This window comes from Cyclopterus lumpus, chromosome 24 (genome assembly GCF_009769545.1).
Source record: "Cyclopterus lumpus isolate fCycLum1 chromosome 24, fCycLum1.pri, whole genome shotgun sequence".
NCBI classification, from domain to species: Eukaryota; Metazoa; Chordata; class Actinopteri; order Perciformes; family Cyclopteridae; genus Cyclopterus; species Cyclopterus lumpus.
In genome coordinates this window covers 15,903,953-15,929,598 of record NC_046989.1, presented here as the reverse complement: position 1 = coordinate 15,929,598, position 25,646 = coordinate 15,903,953, and the positions used below count along the sequence as shown (strand labels likewise).

General features: G+C 41.3%; 3 protein-coding genes across 3 annotated transcripts; 2 read left to right on the top strand and 1 right to left on the bottom strand.

Moving 5' to 3' along the window:
* On the top strand, window positions 1-5,739 carry LOC117727602 (solute carrier family 22 member 2-like). Its single transcript, XM_034527989.1, has 11 exons — window positions 1-579; window positions 981-1,084; window positions 1,307-1,461; window positions 1,580-1,748; window positions 1,878-1,992; window positions 2,663-2,763; window positions 2,955-3,169; window positions 3,250-3,358; window positions 4,232-4,344; window positions 4,548-4,647; window positions 4,933-5,739. Exons 1-11 carry the CDS (start codon window positions 178-180, stop codon window positions 5,018-5,020), a joined length of 1,671 nt encoding a protein of 556 aa, XP_034383880.1. The 5' UTR covers window positions 1-177; the 3' UTR covers window positions 5,021-5,739.
* A 1,210-nt stretch (window positions 5,740-6,949) lies between these two features.
* LOC117727603 (solute carrier family 22 member 2-like) lies at window positions 6,950-14,306 on the top strand. The gene is given in 13 exon segments (XM_034527990.1): window positions 6,950-7,505; window positions 9,100-9,147; window positions 9,350-9,453; window positions 10,194-10,348; window positions 10,583-10,751; window positions 11,175-11,286; window positions 11,380-11,480; window positions 11,551-11,765; window positions 11,894-12,002; window positions 12,592-12,704; window positions 13,609-13,708; window positions 14,187-14,195; window positions 14,197-14,306. Coding segments are annotated over 13 exon segments (1,665 nt in total). The 5' UTR covers window positions 6,950-7,151; the 3' UTR covers window positions 14,273-14,306.
* Window positions 14,307-14,604: 298 nt separating this feature from the next.
* On the bottom strand, window positions 14,605-25,142 carry plg (plasminogen). Its single transcript, XM_034527988.1, has 19 exons — window positions 25,094-25,142; window positions 23,897-24,032; window positions 23,716-23,822; window positions 22,939-23,053; window positions 22,697-22,836; window positions 22,356-22,476; window positions 22,088-22,206; window positions 21,555-21,717; window positions 21,318-21,442; window positions 20,891-21,050; window positions 20,012-20,205; window positions 19,788-19,936; window positions 19,017-19,110; window positions 17,991-18,105; window positions 16,831-16,905; window positions 16,599-16,739; window positions 15,956-16,062; window positions 14,998-15,143; window positions 14,605-14,766 (listed from the first exon to the last, which is right to left on the bottom strand). The coding sequence occupies exons 1-19, from the start codon at window positions 25,140-25,142 to the stop codon at window positions 14,605-14,607; spliced, it is 2,418 nt and encodes an 805-aa protein (XP_034383879.1).
* Window positions 25,143-25,646: the final 504 nt, after the last annotated feature.

Below are 25,646 nucleotides of genomic sequence, written 5' to 3'. Positions count from 1 at the left end.
TGACGTCCGTCTGTTGACCGTTGCTCCTGCTCATCCTTTTTAAGAGCAGACATGTGTTCACTCTGCAGCGGGAGGCCGAGCATTCACATCGTCAAGACTGTAGACACTGATTGAACTTAGCCAGAGTTCTTCTGTCAGTTCTTAGAGAGAGAAGAAAAAAAAAAAACTTTTGCAGCCATGACCACTTTTGACGACATCTTGAAAGAGGCTGGGGAGTTCGGCCCTTTTCAGAAGCGTATCTTCGCCATGATGTGCATGGTGTCCATGCCCTGGGCCGGTGTGTACGTCGGTATCGTCTTCCAGGGTTTCACCCCCGATCACTGGTGCCGGGACCCTGCGGTGGCGGAGAAGAGGCAGGCGTGCGGCTGGAGCCTGGACGAAAGTCGCAGTCTGACGGTGCCTCTGGTCCACAGCTCTGGGGGGCCGCAGCAGAGCAGCTGTGAGCAGTACGAGGTGGACTGGAACGCCACGGAGCTCACCTGCGATACACAGGAACTGGACCTCAGCAAAACTCCCACAAGGGCATGCAAAGGTGGCTGGGAGTACGACTACAAGGGCAGGAAATCCTTCGTTACAGAGGTAAGTAAGCAAATAAACAATGTTGTCTTTTTGTCTTTCTTATCCATTGTGTAATCCCTGTGAGGAATGTGTGCTTCAGAGGGATGGTCAATACAATAGGCCCACTCTGCATGAATAGTGGAAGACGGTGGGGGGGAAACGTCAAGCCTGCCTCATGTTTGATCTCATTTGTGTAATATAGAAACGTCTAAATCAACAATTCATGCTTTCAGGAGGAGTCGCATGCTCTTTGAGATAATGTCCTCGTAGAGGAAATTAGGAGAAGAAGAAAGAAAAAAGTCACAAACATTCACGCAATTTTTAGTTTATCCACATTTAAGATGAAGGAAAAAGTTTCAGGGAAAATATGAAGAGAACACTACATGTTATGATTGACCTGGTCTGTCTGTGTGTTGTCCCAGTTTGACCTGGTGTGCTCCGACGCATGGCTGGTGGACATGTTCCAGGCCACTCTCAACATCGGCTTCCTGATTGGGAGCATCGCAACTGGCTACCTGGCCGACAGGTGAGGGTGCTATTCGTTTGAATCCGGTTCGACGGAGAGGCCGAGTGACGGCCGAGTCGGTCAGATGCATTGCGACACTTGTGCGTCCGTCCTCTTGCCCCCCAGGTGTCATTTTAATAAGAGTAAATGAGAAACACTGCAGGCAGGAGAGGCTGCACTTCTTTTACTGTTGTGTTCATGCTGCCACACGATCTATATCTCTGTTTGTGTCTCTGCCTTCAGATTTGGCAGGAAAATTAGCTTCTTGATGTCCAACCTGCTGAATGGGATCGCAGGAATCCTGGTGGCCGTGGCTCCAAACTACGTGGCTTTACTGGTTTTCAGAACGCTCTACGGGTTCGGAGTGAAAGGGGGCTGGGTGGTCGGATACGTGCTGAGTAAGGGCAACATTTAACCTCTACAGCTGGGATTTAGGGTTCAACAAGGTTCAAGAAACTACAAGCACATCTGTGGCGTTACTCAATATGTGAAAGCGTTTCACCTCTTCTGTCTCAGTCACAGAGCTCGTGGGGGTGGAGTACAGACGCACAGTGGGAGTCATTTACCAGATGTTCTTCAGTGTCGGCATCCTCATCCTCCCTCTGCTGGCCTACTTCATCACCGACTGGCGCTGGCTGCAGGTCGTCATCACCGTCCCCTACATCCTCTTCCTGTCCTACTACTGGTGAGAAACACGGGCTCTGCTTTTGTTGTGTGCCTTAACCAGGAAGTAAAGTCTTAGGAAGATTTTGAAAAGAGAAAATAAAGATCAAATAAGTTGTCCTTCCTTCATAAAAGTGTTTTGTATTTGCAGGTTCATCCCAGAATCTCCGAGATGGCTTCTCTCGCAGAACAAAAAGTCCAAAGCGGTGGAGATCACTGAGGCCATGGCCAAAGAGAACAAGATGACCTTGTCCAAGAACATCAAGGTAGATGCTGGTTTAGACAAAACGCATCATAAGACTGTCTCCACGTCACTGAAGAAGTTCCAGACAATCTAAAAAGCATAAATTTGTTTAAATAAAGTTTAGGATGAGACACACACTTAGTTTCTGCTGCTATAAATGCAACACATGTATTACATGCCTTAACACTGCTTCCTATTTAGTACAATCTCCTTTTTTTACGAGTTTTAGTCGTATGCCTCAAAGTACACAGGAGATGCTCATTATGTATACAGTGCTGTAGTTTGTATTTGGTTCTGGTTTAGTAGTTTTTGTAAATTGCTTATCTAATCTATGCATGTTTTTGCACTTGATGCTGTTGGTTGTAATTTTCACGCTCACCACTAGATGCCGCCAGAATGTACACTTTAGACCTTTAAGTGCCAGTGAAATGCAAATGCCTTTTACAGTTTATGCACAGTTGCATTGTACATAAGAGGTGAATTCTGAAACATTTGATATGTAATAAAAAAATTAAGTAAAATAGTAGTAAAATCCACAAAATATATAAAACATTACAAATATATTTTTCTGTAGAAATCTGTGAAATATCTGGAAATGATCTGTATCTGTGAAATGCAAAAGCTTTTTTTTCCTATTTTTTTCTATCATATTAGCAGCATCAATATTTCATCATGTAATATTGATCCTGCAGAATCTGACAGATGAAAACTCGAACTCCTGCACTGCCTCCTTCATGGACCTGATTAGAACTCCAAAAATGAGAAAACACACTTTAATTCTCAGCTTCAACTGGTGAGAATGTTATTTAAAGTTAAATGGAGTTCACAAGTGTTTAACTTTTGTTTTCTTTTTTCAAACATGGATCTTTGTAATGCTTAAATTAAAACCAACATTAAACGGACTGGTCGCCTAAAATAACATTGATCAGGAACTTTAAATGATTCTTCAACAACGTACGATTCTCCCTTTTTTGTCTCGTCCAGGTTCACCAGCGCTGTGGTCTACCAGGGTTTGATCATGAGGCTGGGCATTCTGGGAGGAAACGTCTACATCGACTTCCTCATCTCCGGCCTGGTGGAGTTCCCTGCTGCCTTCCTCATCCTCTTCACCATCGAACGTGTGGGCAGGCGCATCCCCTTCGCCTCCGCCAACATCGTAGCCGGAGCCGCCTGCTTCATCACCGCCTTCATCCCTGACCGTGAGTCTCGGGCGACCGGTGGAGATGGCGAACGAGACGTTCAGATGCCGCGAGATTTACATTCCTCTCTGTCCCTGCAGACATGTTCTGGTTTAAGACGGTGGTGGCCTGCATCGGCCGGCTGGGCATCACCATGACCTTCGAGATGGTGGTGTTTGTTAACACCGAGCTCTACCCGACATACATCAGGTAAAATGTGCACACTGCACACTGTACACGCTCTTGGTGAACATGCAATTTGCAAAAATGTCATCTCGCTTTTGCTTCAAGGTTGAACACACTTATTGTGAGTTTCTTTGGATTAAAATGCCAAATAGATATCTAAGAAGGCCTAGTTTTTGACAACCACATCCAGCAGCTTCATTCAGGCAATCACTGGGATTACAATATGCTGCTTTTTGCCCTTTTATTATTAGTTTTCTCTGTTAAGCAATGGTGGCTTTTACTGCCCATACCAACAGCACACAGTTTTTAGCTTTAGCTGGTAAATACCCTACTTGAAGATTTTAAGAGTAAAAAAAAAAAAAAAAATGAGGCTCCTCAACGCCGTCCCGCTGAACTCTAGTTTGCCTGTTGGCGGCGTGGTGGTGACATGAAGTCATGTGACCGTGGTGTTGTTTGTTTATATATATATATATATATATATATATATATATATATATATATATATAATTCACACTTCAAAAATCATGAACATTTTGTGCATTCGTAAAAATGATGCAAACAAAATGAGTAAATATCATCATTGTTTTGCTCATTTTCTGCATTAATCCAAAGAATCCCATTGCCTTTTGGTCGAGGGTACCAGTGCGACACTAACTTTGGGTCTACAAAGACATAGAACACCCCTGCTGCACTCTCTATGAAAGCTCACATTCTTTTAACTGTCGAGGAGTTTTCTTGTGTGTACTGAGCCCGTTACGGCCTCATGGGGCTGCCTAGCAAGCGCCGTTTAGCTCGTTCAACAAAACACCCAAAAGGAAAAATGCATCTCTTGATTGTCAGAAAAGCCACCTGGCTGCAGCGAAAGTCAATATTTGCTGCTTGTTCTTTTTCCTGTAGGAATCTCGGCGTGTCAGTCTGTTCCACTCTGTGTGACGTCGGAGGCATCGTAGCTCCCTTCTTGCTCTACAGACTCGCGGTCATCTGGCTGGAGCTGCCGCTCATCATCTTTGGTGGGTTTGATATTATTATGGAGTGAGAACATTTCATAGATATTTTTCCAAAGTCTGTACCAAAGACAGCTACACTAGATGAAAGATGCTGGTATTTTATATGTAATGTATTTAGGTATTTCATCACTTGTGTCAGTGGCACATTTTATTGTCCGACCGACTGATATTGATAGTTTCTAAAAATTAAATAATGTGTTGTGCAGGGTCTCTGGCTTTCGTGGCCGGTGGTTTGGTGCTGCTGCTTCCTGAGACCAGAGGTGTGCCGCTGCCCGAGACCATCAATGACATCGAGTTCCCAGAACGGTGAGTATGCACTGCTGAAATAATGAGGTTCTTATAGACATTTTGCAGTTTCTCTCATATCATGTTGAAGAGGCTGTCACGTTCTTCTCGGTTGTGTGTGTGTGTGTGTATGTGTGTGTGTGTATATAAGATCAGGGCTGCAACTTTCATACATTTTGTCTGTCATAAAATACTGGGAAAGGTTTATTGTAATTTCCCACAGCCCAAGGTGACTTCTGCAAAATGTTCTGCTGTTAATTAGTCGTTGCAGTGCTGTATATCATGTCATTCTGTATGTGTGTTCAGAATGAAGGAGAATGCTGCACTGAAGGAACAGCAGTTGAACAACTTGCTGCTCCACGTGTCAACCAACAAAGACCCAGCAACTGTTTAATCTGCAAAGTATTTATTTATTCTCTGTTCATTCCTTTGAAAGTTGCCCAGTGGGACATTAAACCCCAAAAGCTTTTACTTCCAGGTTAGTACATTTCCTGAAACCATGGTCCCATGGAGCAAGCACACTAGCCGTTTCCTTTAACCCCACCTCCTAGGTCCTCAGTCCAGCCTCTTTTTTGGGCTCATACAGGAAAATAACTGTGGATTTGGCTATTGCATTTTACAACTTTTGGGACCCAACGATTTAAAGATGGGCTGTTAAAGTGTTGATACTGAGGAGTTGATTTGACACCAAAAGAAAAATAAGAATCTTACTGATACCTCTTTCCCAAAATAAGTCTTTGGGCAAATGTATTTTTGGGACGAACGGCATCATGTGACAAACCAGGAGAATCTAATTCCCTGGTTTGTCCACTACGTCAAAGTTGCTTTATAGCTCGGCACTCTCCCTGGGGTACTTGGTCCGGTCAGTAACTGTGTTACTGTGATCTGTGTGTGTTTGTGTTTGTGTTTGTGTTTGGGGGGGAGGGGGTGCATATGTATAGTATAGTGGAGATGATGCAGTAGGTTTTACTTTGTGTTGTGATGTTAAGTTTTCTATGCCATGGGATTGCAGATTGAAATGAGCTAATATCTAAATCTAGCACAAAACTTCTCTTCTCTCTCTTGAGATTAATGTATTTGTGTACATGGTCCCTAATGTAAATAAAGTTAATTAAATAAACTTGAGTTTACATCATTGGGTAACATACTGCTGAAAAAGTCCTTTCTGTCTATTGATCTGTCTATTGATCTGTCTGTCTGTCTCAAACACACACACACACACACACACACACACACACACACACACACACACACACACACACACACACACACACACACACACACACACGGATGCAAATTCGCTGTAGCTACAATCCGGTACAGTGCATCAAATGGTGACATTTATCTTTTAACTGTACATGGTCCCTTTTAAATAAGGATATAATAATGATAAGCGCACACACACGGTAAGGAGGTAGTAGGTCTGTAGGCCTAAATATAATATTTAGTAAAGACGCCTTTCAAGCCAAATTTCGGTCTGATTCTCACCAGAACTCGTCTGACTCTACACAGATTGTTATTGCAGTTCAGATCAAATGTTTAACTTTAGGATTTTGTGTGTGTGTGTCAAAGAGGATACCTTTTTAAGGGTGCGATACAAGTAAGATAGCATTTGTAATTTGTTTGAGGTCGAGTTACATTATTATTAGACTATAAGGGCCCCATGGTGTCTAGAGCCGGGCCTCCGTAATGCAGAAGGTAGAGTGCTGCACACACAGATGGAGTATGTAGTGGGCAGCACGCGCTAGTATGTGATTCTGAACACCTTCAACACTCATTGTGCATACAGTTGAGTAACTCTGGTCGCACAATTGAAGCTTACTAATGTTGCGTTCACACCAAACGCGTTGCAAATTTTTTTTGGGGGGTACGAATGACGCAAACAACTTTGACGAAAAGTTCGCCCGACGCAAAGTTGCGAAAGCCAATCAGCGTTGAGACGCTCCGCGCCCCTGGCTGCTGCTGCTCCAGTAGCGCTGGAAGCGGAAGTTACCCAGAAGTAGTCGGTGAAAGTCACCGAGCTGTGTGAGCCGACGGGTGATGTTATGGACCCAAACAACAGGGCGTTAGATGTTCCGACGCTTGTGGGATGTCCACAACAAGTTTAAACTAGTGGTTATTTCTTCATTGGTGAATGGCGGAAATGATAACTGGTTCTACGGCGATAAGCCACGCCCCCTCTTATGCGCGAATGAACACAACTTGTCTCAACGCGTTGGGAGTGAAGGCAGCATGAGTGTGTTTTGTTTTGGCTCTTGGCCAGTTGAGGTTCCGCCAATGGTTGTGCAAGTCCCCTGTTATTCTCAGTTCAGCTCCACTAAACAGTTACATGTGTTCGGCTCCACTGCAGTCTCCACGGGACATGTTGGACTTCAGCTGTGGATCGAGTGGAGGAGGGGTGTAAAGTCTATAGTACAGTAAATAGACTTTTTTTTGTCATTTCCCACTGATCTAGTGTTTGCTGAACTATACAGTCTTCACTTGTTTTGATATATTTAGCACCGAGAACGTGCATCGCCGCAGCAATGGCGACCTTTGATGACCTGCTGGAGGAGGCCGGGGCTTTTGGACGCTGTCAGCGGCGTGTCTTCGCCCTGCTGTGTCTGGTGGCGTTACCTTTTGCAGGTGTGTACGTCGGCACCGTCTTCCAGGGTTTCACCCCCGATCACTGGTGCCGGGACCCTGCGGTGGCGGAAAGGAGGCAGGCGTGCGGCTGGAGCCTGGACAAAAGTCGCAGTCTGACGGTGCCTCTGGTCCACAGCTCTGGGGGGCCGCAGCAGAGCAGCTGTGAGCAGTACGAGGTGGACTGGAACGCCACGGAGCTCACCTGCGATACACAGGAACTGGACCTCAGTGAGGTGCCAGTTACCGAGTGCAAGGTGAGACCCCTGAGATTGATCTAAATCTGTTGGATTATTTTGTTCTGCAGCAACAGTGATCAAAAGCTTTCATGTTTTAGTGGATGGTTTGTTGAGATGACAAATATATATTTATACTGAATATTATCATGATAATATTCATATAATAATATTCAGTATAAATATCTATTTGATATCAATTAATAATATATATTAATATATAATGATATATATTACTTGATATCATATATATATATATATATACATATACACATATATATATATATATATGTATATGTATATATGTGTGTGTGTATATATATATATATACATACATATATGTACACATATATATATATACATATGTATGTATGTATGTATATATATGTATATATATGTATGTGTGTGTGTGTGTGTATGTGTATATATATATATATATATACATACACACACACACATATGTATGTGTAATCAATGGTGGTATAAATATGTATTTGATATAAATTAATAATATATGTTAATATACATATATATATATGTATATATATATATATATAAATATATATATATGTATATATATATATAAATGTATATATATATATATAAATATGTATATGTGTGTATATATATGTATATATATATATATGTGTGTGTATATATATATATATATATGTATATATATATGTATATATATATATGTATGTATATATATACATATGTATGTGTATGTATATATATATGTATGTATATATATACATATGTATGTGTATATATATATATATATGTATATATGTATATATATATATATATATGTATATATATACATATATATATATATATGTATATATGTATATATATACATATATATGTATATATATACATATATATATATATATATATATATATATATATATATATATATATATATATATATATATACCCGGTCGGGTCTTCTTGGAAGAGAAGTGCTCGTGCTCGCGCTGGCTGTCACGTCGTAAAAATAAAGAAAAGAAAAGGGCGCAGCTTTGGGCCAGATGACTTTGGCCCAAACCCATTTTAGGACGCTAATTGGCTAAATTGTGTATCACTCATTTATATCTTTAATCAGTAATAGGCTAAACAGCTTCTTAGACCCGTCTCTTGTGGGCCAAAACAATTCGGCCCCAGCGCAGCTGAGACACACACAGAGGCGGAGAGGAGGTGCAGGAAAAGCATATATTTTTTGCGCAGATATCCTATTTTACAAATATGACTGGGTATATTCCATACCTCCAAAACACAAATATTGACAATCTGTATAATTTATACATATAATGAATATTCTTATCATAATTTGTGTTTACAGTACAGTGAAGAGGCTTGGGGTTGTGTTTCTTTAAAAGTTATCTCTACTTTGTTCCTGAAGTTATGTTCAGATGCACGTGTTGCTTTAATGTGGTAAAAGTCAGTACTTTGCTGCCCTTGTACTAAACTGTTGGGATTCTGGAGGTTAGCAGCATAAATCACAATGGTTTGCAGAGTTGAGGGTACTTTTTTTGCAAAAGAGTCACACCAACAAAGCAGCATTAGGTAGGATTAATTTGGTAAATGTAATGTATTGTTTTTATGTTTTAAGAATGGCTGGGAGTATCAGTATGAAGGCAGGAATTCCTTTGTCACTGAGGTGAGATGAGAAATGTGATGCATTTGTGTTTACAATCAACAACGAAAAACCACGAATCATATCACAATGAATAACAAAATGCAGGTCAAATCACAGTTTGGCAATCCTGTGATTTACAAAGTACATCCTTTTAATATTTAATTGTACAGACACAAAGACATCTTTTACAATTGCATGTAACCATCTTCCTTTTTGGTCCCAGTTTAACCTGGTGTGTTCCGATTCATGGTTTGTGGACATGAACCAGTCCACTCTCAATTTGGGCTTCCTTTTTGGCAGCTTTGCTTTTGGTTTCTTTGCTGACAGGTAAGGCTTTGAATTATTCTTATAACCACCTATAGTCTCTCACATTGGCCACAATTACATGTTCATCAGAAGTAAACGTAGCTGTATTCAGCAGAGCGCTGGCAGTCAGGTTGGTCTAGATTTATACCCAACAGACCTGACTTGTTAGAGTAGCTGCATTCTGTATTTTTAAAAAGCTGTATTTGTCTCATAATTTACTGTAAATGAGATGATTGGTTGCCTCTATCACATGCAACTTTTTTACACCACTTTTCCCATAAATATATTTGCTTTCTGACAACCCTCTTTAGCATTAGCATAGACTCCACTGATGTGCTCTTTCTGTTTCATATGTCAAAGCTGTCCATCATATTTACGAACTAGTCCAACGCAAAATGTGACAATGTGATTGGGGACATGCTGTAATGATCTTCTGATGGTAACATTACAGCTTGTCTATTTAGAGGAGAGAAACCCCATTTCATGCACTGGCCAATTTTAAGATTTCTGGCTATTTAGCTTCCATAATATTTCTTCTTTCAGACTACTGCAAAGAAAACATTCAAAATACACATTTCATTTATTATTATTATCTTTTTTGTCAATATGCGTTTGTGTATTTCTCCTCAATTCACAAAAATACAGCATAAGTTAATGGCCCAGTGACGACATCTATTACTTACATGTTTCACCCTATTATGTTCATTCAAGCTTCTCTTATTTTTGAAAGGAATCCTTGCCTCATGTCTTTCTCTCTGCAGGTTTGGCAGGAAGATCAGTTTAATAATATCCAGCCTACTGAATGCCATCGCAGGGATTGCTCTGGCTTTGGCTCCAAACTACGTCTCCATCCTGGTGCTGAGGGCCATAGTTGGCTTCGCAGCCAAAGGAGGCTGGATGTCCTCATATGTGCTGCGTAATGATGACGTTCAATCTCAAGTCATATCTGCTACAGTGGTTGCCTCAAACATAGCCAATACATTAACCACGCTTAAGTCTGTTCATGTGTGACACTAACAATGTGAGGCTGTTGTTTGACTAGAATTCCTCATAGTCCTTAAGAGAGGTTAGGAAATCATTCATTTCTCTATGTAGGTTTGGTTTCGGTGAAATCAGTTCAGTTTGAACATGTTTCCTGTCTCCGTGTCAGTCACAGAGATAGTCGGAGTGGAGTACAGACGGACGGTGGGCATTTTGTTCCAGGTGTTCTTCAGCGTCGGCGTCCTCATCCTCCCTCTGCTGGCCTACTTCGTCACCGACTGGCGCTGGCTGCAGGTCGTCATCACCCTCCCCTACATCCTCTTCCTGTCCTACTACTGGTCAGAAAGCTCACATTCTTTCCACAATCAAATCGTCCTGGCGGTCGATTTGGTTGCACTCATAGTTATGTCCCCTTACACACTTTAATGACTATTTATGTACTTTATCATCATAAGTCATAAAGTAAGCGCACGTGCTTCAGTTTTTCCTCAAATTAATTGCAATGAAACAAATCACCTTGCACACTATTTGTTCTTTATGAGAGCTCCATCCTTGAGAGATGTTATCCCACACCTGCTCCTAAAAAAAATTAAAATCTTAACTATGTTGTCCAATGGCGGAGATTCTTCCAGCTGTTGCTGGCATTTGATAACTGCTCAAGTTTCTGCCAGTTTCTCAGTCCAACACATTAGACTGAGAAAGGTCGTCCGTTACAAGCAGGTGTGTTGATTTTTGTACCCGTCAAATGTTTCGTGTCTCAGGTTCATCCCGGAGTCTCCGAGGTGGCTCATCTCTCAGAACAAGTCTTCCAAAGCTCTGGAGATCACAGAAGCTATGGCGAAAGAGAACAAGAGGAAACTCAAGAGCTCTGTGGTACATTGATACCTCTCAATTCTCCAGAAAGGAAACACGCATACTCGTACAAATCTTAGTTTCTACTAATCGAATCACGGTTACTTGTTTCAGACGCTGACTGACGTGGAGGGTGACTCTTCCTCTGCCTCTCTGCTGGACCTGGTCAGAACTCCAAACATGAGAAAACACACTTTCATCCTCATGTTCAACTGGTGAGACTTATCTCAAATCACAGATGTGTTTGGCCCAAAATGTGCCACAGACATTGAATCTCTCTTTCAGGTTCACCACCGCTGTGGTTTATCAAGGCCTCATCATGCGTGTGGGGATAGCAGGAGGAAACGTCTACATCGACTTCCTCATCTCCGGCCTGGTGGAGTTCCCTGCTGCCTTCCTCATCCTCTTCACCATCGAACGTGTGGGCAGGCGCATCCCCTTCGCCTCCGCCAACATCGTAGCCGGAGCCGCCTGCTTCATCACCGCCTTCATCCCTGACCGTAATTTATATTCTTTGTCAGAAGAAAGAACTAAAAGATCTCGTCTAAAAAAAATAAATAAAAAAAAACGGTTGAGTTTAAGCTTTCTTACCCGATTCTGTAAACGCTCTTTTGTCTCCGTGCTTCAGACATGTTCTGGTTTAAGACGGTGGTGGTCTGCATCGGCCGACTGGGGATCACCATGGCCTTCGAGATGGTGGTGTTTGTTAACACCGAGCTCTACCCGACATACATCAGGTGAGGTCCGACTGACCCACTCCACTCTAACATTCACCACGCAGCAGCTCTGGAAACAACACGTTCTCTCTCCCAACATGTCGTCAAGTGTTTCGATTTGGAGGTTTCGGGAATGGCATGTCAAGACTTCGCTCCTTTCAACATACTCTTCCAACGTAGGCTCAGGTTTTAGGTGTACTACAAAACTACTTGGTTAGGCTGAGGAAAAGATTGCGGTTTGTGGTTAAAATACACTTGTTACATACCTGGCGTTACGTAATACAACATTTTGGTAAAATAAGACAACTTGGTTTCACACGGGACACAAGTGGCGGTCTCCTGGGTGAAAGTCCTGTGTTTGTTTGACCTGTCCAACCTCCCATTACACTCACCCTACGCAGACTTTCTCGCTCTTTCCACTGTCTCAGGTGCTCTGAAAGATATTAATAATCTAATAATGTGTGGGTTTAGAGTGCCGTGCTAAAGGGTGCGTCGGTCTCAAATGACACTGACCAAGCGCCGGTATTTGACGAGTTGTGAGTGAGAACGGGTTGCTGGATTTTACAGTGTAATTGCTAAATGTTGGTTAAATTGGATTCACTAAATACAGGAACCTGGGCGTGTCAGTCTGTTCCTCTCTGTGTGACGTGGGAGGCATCGTAGCTCCCTTCCTGCTCTACAGACTGGCGGTTATCTGGCTGGAGCTGCCGCTCATCATCTTCGGTAGGTTTGGGACACCGCCGCAAACGTGAGAGGAGGGGTATGCATATATGTTGTGATCCACTTTTACTTGGTTGCCATGTGTAGTCTCATATTGCTAACGATGGTCAGGTAATCAGTGGCACCAGGATCACAGGTGTAAGGGGGCGTTATTAATTAAAATAAATAAATATAGCTTAAAGGTCAGTTCGTTAGACGTCCTTGTGATGGTTTAGAAGAGAATTTCTAATTTATCATTCTTATAGAAAAACTTGTTGGCTGAATTTATGAAGCAATATGGCCAAAAGATAGAAGATAACGAAACGGACCAAAGAAAAAAAAACGTTTCCCACAGTAAGGTGAAAAGAAAAAAGAGAGAATCTTCTTGTTTCTTTGCTGAATCGCTATCTTGAGAGAAATTCAGCAGCGTCATAAACACAATCAATATATCTTAATATCTTTGTGTAACTTAATTATTTAGCTGAATGCATCTCAGAAAGGCAGCCATTGTACAGTGCATCCGGAAAGTATTCACAGCGCTTCACTTTTTCCACATTTTGTTACAGCCTTATTCCAAAATGGATTAAATTCATTATTTTCCTCAACATTCTACACACAACAACCCATAATGACAAAGTGAAAACTGTTTTTGTGCAAATTTTTGCAAATTTATTAAAAATAAAGAACGAAAATAATGAATTTAATCCATTTTGGAATAAGGCTGTAACATAACAAAATGTGGAAAAAGTGAAGCGCTGTGAATACTTTCCGGATGCACTGTATATTTAAACCTCCTAAAGTGAAAGCTTAGAGTTGCTACCTGAATCACGTTTCGAGCAACATGATTAGCAGTTAAAGCATGATTTAATCAGGTTTAGAACTGAATCCTTGTTGGTGCAACCCAGCTTAAAAGATCAAATGTATACAGGGGTGGTCGCGTTCATAGCTGGAGTCTTGGTGTTGTTCCTGCCTGAAACCAGAGGAGTTCCTCTCCCTGAGACCATTGACGAGGTTGAGTTTCCTAACAGGTGAGAAATCTCTCCCAACACTCCCAGAAGCTTTCACCCCTCAACACAACACAGCGAGAGCGTTGGATCATTATGTGTGTGACGTTATTGGACCCTTTCATTCATTTAAAGTGGCTCTTGTGTGAACAAATTTAGTGTTAGGTAGTGACATACATAGCAATACATCTGAATGTATTGATATGTACATTCAGATGTATAGCAATACATCATATTGGCTGATGAAACAAATACTGTAGTACTTTAAAACGGCACATTACATTTTCTTTATTTTCTTTACGCCACTGGCAACCTTGTTTGTTAAAGTTGCCATTTAATAAAGTAGCTGAATTATTACAATTGCAAAAGGCTTACATGTCAATTCATTCAATGTACCAATAAGTGTAAGAACAATTATCTAAATATATTATACTCTTATTGATGCAGAGTGACCCCAGAGTCTTCTATTTACAATCAATAATGTCTGTGTTTTCGTTCCCAGGAAAAAAGGATGTAGTGGAGAGCCAACAAATGAAGAAACCTTTAAAAACAGAGCTGACAAACAACAAGGAAGCAACAACTGTGTGACTGACTGACTGTGTGTGTGTGTGTGTGTGTGTGTGTGTGTACGTACTTATTTACTGTAATACAACAAAACTAAGAAGGGTATTTTAATAAACATTTCCTATAAATCACGACTTCCGGTTTCCTTTGCATTGAATTTTATTGTTCAACTCTTACAGAAAACAAAGCTTTACATCCCAAACGCAGGAACATGATCAGCTTATTATGTTCCCACCACAAAAACACCTGATAATATCGTATATTACCAGACTAGCTTCGATAGGAGCAGAACTGTTCTCCCACGTTAAAGTATCGTCAAAAAGCACAATAAACGGTCACTTTGGGACTCGTTCTCATTAATTGGCTTTGATGGTTCTGTCGATCCAGTCGACAAACTTGGAGACTCGAGCGTAGACGCCGGGCTTCATGGCATTGGCGCATCCCAGGCCCCATGATGTCACGCCCTGCAGGAGGTACCGGTTATTGGAGTGACACACCAGAGGGCCGCCGCTGTCACCCTGCAGGGAGAACAAATGCTGTGTTCAACTGCTGACAAGACAGTTATTGATCTACGAGTCGCACGGATATGGAAAATGTATATCCACCAACCGATCTAGATAGGTTTGGTATTTACAAACGATTCAAAATATACATCTAAAATTCGTCATTCTTTCTTAGCTTAGCTGCCAATTCTACTCGTACAGACTGACCTCTCTTCCCCAGTTTCCGTAATTTAGTTTGTTTCGTACCTGGCAGCTGTCTGTTCCTCCCTCGATGTTACCAGCACACATCTCGTGGTCTTTGACTCTGCCGTTTAGGTACGATGGCCGATTGCAGATCTTGTTCTCGATCACAGGGAAACCAGTTTCCTTCAGGATGCCTTCTCCCCCGGTACCTGCATCACGCCGCAACACATTTATTCAGGTTCAGAATATCTGGTGTATCTCTTCATTCCACTAGAGTTGCTGCATTGTGGACATACAGCCAAGTGGCAGTTTACATCCTAAATGTCATCCCGTCATCATTTTATCTTACTAGACATGTATGTGAAGTTGTCACAATTAGCATATGAATTCTTGAGTTAAGGCCAAAAAAAACCGTGTTTTGAGAGGTCACAGTGACCTTTGACCCTCACTTTCTAATTAGTCCATCCTGGCAAGTGGAAGTTTGTAAAGTCGTTCCCGAAGCATAAAAAGCAACACAAGTTAAATATGTTATCTTTTACTTGTATATGAGATCATTTCAGATTATTTGGCTTCTATTTGTCACCTTTCTACAGTACAACATTGATACAGATCTGACAGCAGTCCTTGCCTTAAATAATCTGTAGAGCAACCTCTTAGTCACGGAAGGCTTTAACTTGATCTCGTCTTTACACTTATTTTGTTATTTGCTCATAGAATTTAAGCAAAATATACACTCATAAATACGTATGTCTCCATTTTACACATTCTTAACATAATGCATAACAAAGTCCCAATCCTCATACAACCCTTTGAAGAAGTGAGAACTAAACAAACTCTCCTCACTTTTAAAGACGCAACACAAGTTCAACTAGTCCTCTCAATGATATAGTAGTACAAGAACACACACACACACACACACACACACACACACACACACACACACACACACACACACACACACACACACACACACACACACACACACACACACACACACACACACACACACACTATTACGTACCTTGAGTTTCACCCCATCCGGTGACATAACACTCGGTTCCACTGGGAACGATGAAGTCCTTCTCCGGCAGGCAGACTGGCAGGACTTTGTCATTTATAAGCGCCGGGCTGAAAGCCCAAAGCAAGTACTCAGATCTTCTACGTCAAAATAACAATACCCCAGTGTATTCATCATTTTACTCCTTTTTGGGGTGTTGAGATATACTAATATAGACGATAACTGCTACTAAAAAAAATATTGATATGTTAATAATGCACAAGTGATGATATTGTGTGAATAATCCAGCACCTCTTAAATAATGTACAATGTTACAGACTATCACCACCTCTCTTCACTCGTATTTTTTGAGTGTAATGTATTTTTAAAAAAGAGACCAAACGCACAATGAACAAAGTTAAAGATGAATTTGACCGATAGTATTATTATGAGTTTCTATAGATATGGGTGCAAATATCGCTATTGTATTATTTTCTTGTGGAGTAAAAAGTAAAATATTTGCCTTGGGATAATTATGAAATGGAAATACTCAACGTACCTCAAAACTCACTTGGTTACTTTCCACCACCGCGTGGCGACAGTGAGTAAAGGAAGGCTGCTTGTAAAGCTGAACACATGTAGGCACTCGTAGGTGGATCAGACTCACCTCTCCAGTTTGAGCAGAGCGATGTCGGCTCCATTGGGTCCCAGTATCAGTTTGTTCAGGTTCCTCTCTTGTTTGGACGGCTCATTGGCTCTCTCTGTGTGGACACCCAGGAGCACCTTGTAGGCTGAAGGCCGTTTGGACCTGCAGTACACAGAACATGTATACATATGCTATGATTATCCAGTGGTTGTGTTATTGAAGGATTTGGTCTTTCGATGCGTTTTGAACTGACCTTTCCAGGCAGTGTGCCGCAGTAAGGACCCACTCGGCGTGAACCAGAGTTCCTCCACAGAAATGTATCCCCGTGCTAGAAAGAGACACGGCATGTTTTTCAGTGGCACAAAAGAGAGGTATAAGATTTTTGTGATTCTTTTTAAATACCTGATATTATTTCAATAATCAGATCCCTTTTTTCAAGGGGGATACAAAACATAGACTTTAACAAACATTTCAAGTAAAATAGAAAATTAAGAAAATAATGAATACAAAATACTGTAACATACCAGCCAGAGACCACAGCTCATATAAGGTTTCTCTATTTCTCCCCGTCCAAAAAATAAGTCTGGGAAATATGATTTTCTTTACACGTGGTGTGTGTTCATTGATGAGTATACACAGTTGAATCCCATTGTGGGCGGGGTAGACAATCACAAAGGTGGGAAAACACACAAGGGCAGGAAGTGAAGTATCTGATACGAGAGCAGAGGTGAGTAACTGGATCTAAAACGGGAACTAATGAAATGTCCAAATACAGGAAATCACAACTTAAAAAGCAGGGCGAGACATGACAAACTATCCCTTTGAGCTGCATTCACAAGTCTAAATTTGACTTGTGATGGCCTGCTATAGTCTGAGATGGTTGAATTTATGTGTTTCTCTTGAGAAAAACACATTCCTGCTTTAGCATCATTTTAACTGGGTTCACTGGATTTTCTAATTTTGGCGCGTGATCTGTGTTTTCATTTTGACACTAATAAAAGAGGGGCATGCTCTGTGAAATATGGGTTTCATTTTGCTGATTAAAATCAATTAAGATGTTCTAATATCTAAATACCACAGCCTTGGTTATTGTTAGCCCCAGTTTGTGCCTCCCATTTTATTCGCATACATTCCGGTTACAGAGGTTAACGTCCATTTCTCCAAAAGGCAATGTTTGAAAAACGCAGAAGGTCGTTTGAAAAATATTTACCGCTGTTTTGAATGTATTTCAAGAATCCTCAAAGACTCTTCAAACTATTTGAATGAAAAAAAAAAGATTCTCAGTCTATTTCCCAAGTTGTGACTGCCTGGAGTGTTTCAAACATGGATGGTTAATTATCTTGAACATAAAAAAAAAATGCTTCCTTACATTGTACATCCCTTGGAATCATATTTCAGTATTATTCTACTCACTTGGTCCGGAGGCTGATTTGCCATGGCCATGAGTAAGCTTTAGACACGCAGCCTCCTACAATCCGACCAAAACAGCGCTTTGGTTTGATGACTGGCGTTCCACATTTCAATCCGGCTGCAAAAAGAAGTTCACAGTCAGGAATTTATATGTTTGAGTTGGTATCATTTAAAAAGACAACGTTTACAGCCATTTATCATGATCAATCAAAACAGTGTATCCTCTTTACAGTGGCCTTATTAGCACGCATGAATCAACTCTACATTTTCTAAGTTGAATCAGCTTTCATCACTTTGTTACAATTGTTCAGGCTCTGGTGAACTTAGACTTGGAGCTGAATAACTTCTGAATTATGGCTTCAATTAATGTTTATTTCCATTTTCTGATCATGTGTTAATCAGATTATTTATTTGATCTAAAGTATCAAAAAGGACAAAGGTGATGTCCTCTGATTGTTTTAATGTTGTCCAAAACTGAAATAGATTGTATTACTATTTGAAATAGCTGGGCTTCAGGGAAGGCCCGCCTCCTGTTGTTGTTGATTGGCAACCAGGGCGTTGTTAGTAGAAAACTAAATCCCCCTTTGTTGTTTAGTCTAAAAACCTACAAATACTCATCTCTGCACATGACATGTAAACGTTTACGATAAAAGATTAGCATGTTCGCTTTATAGTATGCAAACTTTTTTGCATTTTCAGAATGCTAACATGATAACATGGACCCAATTAGGATGGTAAAATGCCAACATTTAGGCATTAGTGATTTGTTAGAATACTAACGCTTGCATCCAGTACAAGTGAATATTTTGACTTTTTGGTGGCAATAAATGACAAGTCAATGGGTACCAATTTAATGACATGATGGAGAGATTATATATCTCATATATATATATATATATATATATATATCATATGTCTGGCCTGGAAGCACCTCAAGGTTCCCCAGGAAGGGCTGGAAAGCGTTGCTCGGGAGAAACCCAGCATCGGATAAGTGGAAGATGATGGATACCGACTATAGCGTTCACATACCACAGTCAGGGATCTGGCAGTAGTCCCATTTCTTGTTCCTGTCAGTGGTGTAGCACCACGGCCCGTTCACATCGCCATCTGGGTTTCTGCATTTCTGACGGTATCACACAATGACAGAATCTTTGAACTAGAAACAACAATTATTACCACCCTTTAACATTTGAAGCCACGACGAGCAACAGGGCATTCCCTGAGGACAAAAGAAAACCTCTCATTTTACTGCAGCAGGGTCTGACAGTCTGCCCCACGCAGTACTGGTTCTGGTTCCCACATGCCTCTCTTTCCTCCACTGGGCCCAGCAATACGGCCTGGGCCTCCAGCAGCATGATGTCGGTCTTGCCTCATGGCGGGTCTCAGCGGAGCAATGAGGTGAAGTTCTGCTCCCGGGAAAAGCTGCTGCCGGGAGCAGAACTCTCCACCTCCCATCGGACATCTAACTGCAGATCAGAGGCGGAAACTAAGCTGGAGCCGGGTCTGTCCACAGTGGGCTGGTTGCTGCTGGAGACCCTGTTATAGGAGTTTCTCTTGAACCCGCATGATTTCATCTGTTTTGCCAGAATCTAACACGTTGGCACTAATGACGAGCATTAAGAATAACTACATAGAAATAGCCAATGTTCTAGCTGATTGTCTTGTTGATATAGAGGCATCACACAGCGAGTTAAAAGTTCCTCCCAGTAACTTAAATGTGTTTATTAAATCCAGAGGGAAATGTCATCACTGCGAACGTTGACGATTTAAAAGGGTTCATACAGGAAAGCACGCACTTACATTGCCCTCCAGACCCCTAGTAGGGTGAGATTGTGTGGTGAAGCTGGTGTGTTGGTGAGGGCTCTGAGCACTCCAGGCCTGGCAGGTCACACCCAGAATGGTGATGGAGGTTGGACCCCGGTATGTATCTCCATTACCAGCCTTACAGTCTAAAAGACAGAATATGTGGGTGAACATAGATTAAAACGAGCTAAAATGCCCAGTTAAAAAGTTCAAGAATGTACCTCTCTGCGGTGGGGTCTGGGTGGCAGTTGATGGTTTCTGGGGAGCAGTAGGTCTGGGTGTGGGTTTAACACCCGTAGGATTGGTGGAGCATTTTTCCAAGTTGCAGTACTCCCAGCGGACACCGGGGTCCGTAGTGTAACACCAGGGAGCTTTGTCTCCGTCAGGGTTCCTGCACAGATTCCTCCTGAGGTCTCTGTTGAAAGAGAAAACCTGGAACTTCAATTCAGCAGGAACCACTATCCTACCAGGTTTTATACGTTACTCATCGAATCAAACCTGACAGGCATCAACTAATCTCTGTTGCCTTGTTTGTGTTATATACAATATTGGCAATGCCACCAGAGGGCAGGATTTGCCTCAGACTTTAGTAGCTAAAGGAATATGTCCAGTGAGACACTTCTTGTTCTCTCAGCTAAAAAGTCAACGGGTTTTTGTTCAGATGCCTGAAATAAGGTATGGAGTTACTACAAGCTGTAGAAGTTTTAAAGTTGTCTTCTACGGAATAAAATACATCAGTAAATACCGCTCATCAATTTTGAAGCTTTAATGTGTCTTTAAAAAGTGGCTAAATGAGACTACTAAACCTCATCACTTTAGCGTAATAGTATAAATATCCCATTGGCTTTTTGTTGAGGGGAACCAGGGTGATGGAAACTTCGGGTTTGGCCTACAAACACGTCATCCCTGAACTAGTGAGGTGGAGGGTACCGAACCAGATACGGATTTTTGTAAATGTTTTCTCCCCTGAACTTGACTTTTTATAAGGTTGATGCTAACTTATTTGCCTAAAATGTTCAGACCTAATGAATTTAGACAATAAGGGAAATATATAAATTTTTAGATACAAAATGTATTAGTAGTCTCTATTCGTTGCTCACGCTTTGGGGATGTTCTGTGGAGTTTTTTGGTGGCTGTGAGGAGTCATGGCGCTCCAGCTTTGACATCTTTTCCCACTGATGGTCTCTGATGTTACACCACGGTAACTTGTCCCATCCCCATCATAACAGTCCTCCTCCTGTGGGGGGATCACTGGCTCATCTGCAACCAGGCAGCAAAAGTCAGACTGATTCAGTGATGCTCTCTTCTATTGTATGTCATTAACATGATTGTAATAATTATTAAACTCATAGCTTTGCAAGTCCTTTGTCCTGCCTTTGCAGATTTACTCTTTCTTAAAAGTGCACGAGTAGATTACAGGACACTAACGTGCATTTATAGGACATGTTACCATATAGCTGCTCAGATTTGCTAAATGTTCTGATCAAGTGCAGCTGTTCCTGAAGTTAACGTCCTCATCTTTGATACCTGGTCCGGCTGCGTCCCCACAGCTCGCCACCTTGCAGTACTCCCAGCGGGTCTCAGGGTCCGTGGTGTAACACCAGGGCTTCCTCTCGTTGTCGGGGTTACGACAGTAGTTGCTATCCAGGCCTCTGATAAACAACAGATGTTAATAATGATGAACACAGGAAAACCCAAAGATAAAAGCAGCATAACCAAAGGTCCCTCTTTTATGAAAAATATTGTTCCCGTTGCAGAGCTTACTTGCAGGGGTAGTTGTCTGGCGAGCGGTTGTGTTTTTGTGGCGTCTGTGTCGACCAGCTCTGGCACGTCTTGCCAGATTCCGTCACAGCAATCGTCCCTCGGTACGCTCCACCTTCACCGGTGACGCAGGTCAGGTCCGGGACGATGGTGGGAGGCTCGGACGCTGAGCAAAGAAGACGAGATGGACCGGTTAGAACTCACAGGAGCAGCAGTGTCTTACTAAATAATTACCATAACAATGACACAGAATTATAATAACCTGAATTGCATTTACATTTTTTTGAAACAATGATATTATAACAAAATATAAACATTAGAATTGTTCTTTAATGTGATATATTCTGTTCCTCAGGTTGCGGTGCAGGTATCTTGCTCACAGGTACCACGGCAGGTTAAGGGGTGAGTCTACAGTTCTTAAAAGCTGCAGTTCTACTTGCCAAGTTGCTTGTAAATACATTTTGGTATGCGTTTTAGCTGTTACAATGGCGAAATAGGGCAGAAGTAAAGGAATCATACTATACAGGAGGACTTACCGCAGCGCGGTATGGAGCAGAAGTCCCATCGTTTGGCGGGGCTGGTGGTGAAGCACCACGGTTTGGGGTCTCCATCCGGGTTTCTGCAGTAGTTCTCCTCAAGATACTTCTCTGGAAGACTAGAGGAAGCATCAATGGAAAGATAACAGACATCTTTAGGACAAAGAAAATCAAGGTTCAGGTGCTGAAATATTCATTTTTTTCCAAAAAGGTTTGAGTATCATTGAATCCTGCTTGTGATTGATAGATGTGCAGTTTGTGGTCTTACGTGGTGGGGCTGTAGCCATGGTTCTGAGGTTTCTGGGAGTCCCAGCGCTGGCAGGTGAAGCCGCTTTCTGTAGTTGAGATTTTGCCTCTGTAGTCCTCGCCGCTGCAGTGCATACACTCCTCTGTAATGGAGCAAGCACAGACACATCACACTACACTTCTCTGCTGTTTTAAACTCCCGTAGAAACCTTCGAGGGCACTCTATAGTGCCTGCAGTGCGTTTTACACTACAGAAAAATGGTCGACACTTAAATTAGATGGTTGACCGTGAAATAGCGGGAGAATAGATTAATATCACATACAAACAAGCATACAAAAAGACACAAAATAAATGAATGTTACCAGTGCAGCTGGTCACATTGCAGTTTTCCCAGCGGGTGTTGGAGTCGGTGGTGTAACACCAGGGGCCCCCGCTGTCTGCATCAGGGTTTCTGCAGAAGTTAGACTCCAGGTCTGCTCGTGGGTGTTCATCCGGTGTGAAGCTGCAGCAGACACATTGAGAAAAATGATAGGAAAAGATATATAAGGCGATATAATAAAAGGATCGGATGTGTAAAGTAACAGGATGATACGTGAATACATACTTCGGCCTGTGTGGGTATCTTGCTGCCCATCTCTGACACGTCTTTCCTGTTTTTGTTTTGGTCTTTGTTCCTCTGTAATCTGTTCCTAATCCATTTACGCACTCCAGGAGGTATCCTAGACAAAACAAAAAAACAATATACACCAACGGAGACGTCTTGTATGGAAGAGTATTAGTGCAAGGCATAAGGGGAAAGAATTCATTTAGCATTACTAGAATGATGTCAAAATTAGAATATTAAGGACATACTTTTGGTATTAGTGCCAGGAATAAAAGAAACAAATATGCATTTTGAAAATGAAGTCGACATGTTACAAATAAAGTTGAAATGTTGACTTTTGAGACAAAATCAAACTACTGGTGTTAGCACACATCCTGAAATTATGACTTTCCTTTTTGCCTGACCCAAATACTCCTCTGTAGCACTCACTGCACAATGCGCAACAGGGTACAATAATCTCATTATTATTTAGTGGACACATTCATCAGATAATTCCCAGAGTGAATGTATCTGATCCCACTGAAGTAATGTTTTTGTTTGCTTGTTGAAGTAGTGTTCAATGTGCATCTCTTTTCTGTGTTTGCACACACTGTCCAAACATCGCTGATCATACGATATAGGCTCAACATTAACCACAATGCAATGGAGACTAAATATCATGTGGAATCTAAACTCGAGCAGTGCGTGTCAAAATTCATATGAAACAAATACAGGACATTGTAATAAAATAAAAAAAGACTTGGTTACTTATTCTAATGAAAAGACAACAGGGCGTACCTTTTTTTTCATATAATACTGCGCTATTTCTTCGCAGCATAGTCTCTGATTTAGAGTTTGCTGCTGCTATCCAACACTCTTGGTCCTTTTCAATATACATGAACGACCTGGGAAAACACAGCAGGTGTCAGGATGCCAAGCCTCAAACGTAAAAGTTTGATTGTTAAAAGTGTGACCGTACCTGCATGTGAAGGATGTTTCAGAGTCACATTTGGCGGCACACTCGGGCACAGTGTTTGTTGAGAACTGTTTTCTCTGCAGCGAGAGGATCCAAGCTCCTTCAGTTTTAGAGTAGCCGTCCACCTCGGTACCACTAACTGAAATCAGGGGCAAACATATGAAATATACAATTGTCAGTAATGTCATCTGAGCTCAAGTTTGGTTTCAGGTTTTATTTCAAAAATACAAGCACACTGTAAATACACACACATACATATATTTAGGCTAAACTTTCAAAATGGAAGAGATATTAACATGTTAATTTTCCGTATGTTTAGTGATTCAATCTGTTGACCCAGTTAGAGTAGATGTTACTCAGAGGATGTTTTCCCCGATAAAGGAAAAGTTAGTCTATTTTCACCCGCCTTAGTATTGTTGCATTATGGGTGGTATGTGCACATGAATGATGTTAGGCTTCCATCCATATTACTGGCATTTACCAATTACCATTGAGTAACCGTGAGAAATTGCGTCATCTAATTTGTAAGTGTCCTGGGAAAACCAGTGTTGACTAAATTACTAATATTGTGATTGTGTGTGACTGAAGTTACAGGATGTGTTGCTGTAAGGTACAGTATTGTTACTGCTCTCACACAGCAACTTATAAATCCAACACTATCTAGTTTTATCATTTCATTCTAATCTAGATATTTGTGATGAAAAACAAATACATTTAGGTTTCGATTAGGTTTCTATGATAGACATTTGATCACATTCAGGCCCAAGCTCTAAAGTGCATCAGTTTAAAGGGTTGTGACCTTTGAATTGTGTAAGAGGACTCAGTGAAACACATTTCTGCTTCAGAATGTTCAAGCAGAGAAATGTGACATTTGGGAGTTATGTTGTTAGTTTGACGTTTGGTCAAATGGCCTCGTTAGAAACACAAAACAGAATATGAGTAAAATAAAAAATGTGAGTACAATATTTTTTTCATGCAACTGGCTTACGGCAATAGTTTTGACATTTAAGCTGAGCTACCCTTCTCCGTTGGCTTTAGACGTGCCTGTAATCCGCCAGTAAACAGAGTAGAAGACGTAAAGGTTGAGACGCAGTCTTGATGTGAGGCAAAGTATTATTGTCCGTTTTACTTTTATTTTACGGCATTAAATCATTATATAACCATTATTGATTACTATTCAAAGATGCCAATATATCTTACCAGTGCAGATCAGGGCAAGCAGGAGGAAAGCTAGCTTGTACAGGTCCATGGTGAGGCCCTTATACTAGTTGCTCATAGTCGACAAAATCTCCGAGGTATCTCCTGGTATGTTATTGGGCTCCTTTTAGCATGTCGGTAAGATAAACAGCACTGCCCAATTATTAGTCAATCATTGGCCAAACAAGGAGCAAAGAGCAGCAGGTCAAAAACCTTGTTTATGAGATATTGGTACATGAATCATCCCCTCCGCCATATGTTACATTGATGGAAGATTTTCCAACGTACCATCCCTTCAACTTATTCCTTTGCAGTTATGAAACAACATCAGTTGGAGAGGCCTCTCGAGCAAATCTGCTGCTTTTCTGCGGCCACAACACATTTTTGGGGACTGCTCATGAGCTCTGACCTCTTTTATATCATGTGACCTTTTGCTTCTTATCAATAGATTTATTTATCTTCATCACTGCACTGGCATTGAGGGCGCTTATATGTCTGCGTTTAAACTTTTCAATCAGTAGATGGTTGTATATTCTTTAATGGTAACGACGTAAAG

What these genes read in the sequence shown, in the direction of transcription:
- plg (XM_034527988.1), bottom strand. Translation starts at nt 25,142, where the DNA reads ATGGACCTGTACAAGCTAGCTTTCCTCCTGCTTGCCCTGATCTGCACT. An exon ending in AGATACCCACACAGGCCGAA is followed by an intron (nt 22,837 to 22,938) that starts GTATGTATTCAC and finishes TGTCTGCTGCAG; the next exon opens with CTTCACACCGGATGAACACC. An exon ending in TGGGGACGCAGCCGGACCAG is followed by an intron (nt 21,051 to 21,317) that starts GTATCAAAGATG and finishes GCCTGGTTGCAG; the next exon opens with ATGAGCCAGTGATCCCCCCA.
- LOC117727602 (XM_034527989.1), top strand. Translation starts at nt 178, where the DNA reads ATGACCACTTTTGACGACATCTTGAAAGAGGCTGGGGAGTTCGGCCCT. An exon ending in CCTTGTCCAAGAACATCAAG is followed by an intron (nt 1,993 to 2,662) that starts GTAGATGCTGGT and finishes TTGATCCTGCAG; the next exon opens with AATCTGACAGATGAAAACTC. An exon ending in GCTGCCGCTCATCATCTTTG is followed by an intron (nt 4,345 to 4,547) that starts GTGGGTTTGATA and finishes TGTGTTGTGCAG; the next exon opens with GGTCTCTGGCTTTCGTGGCC.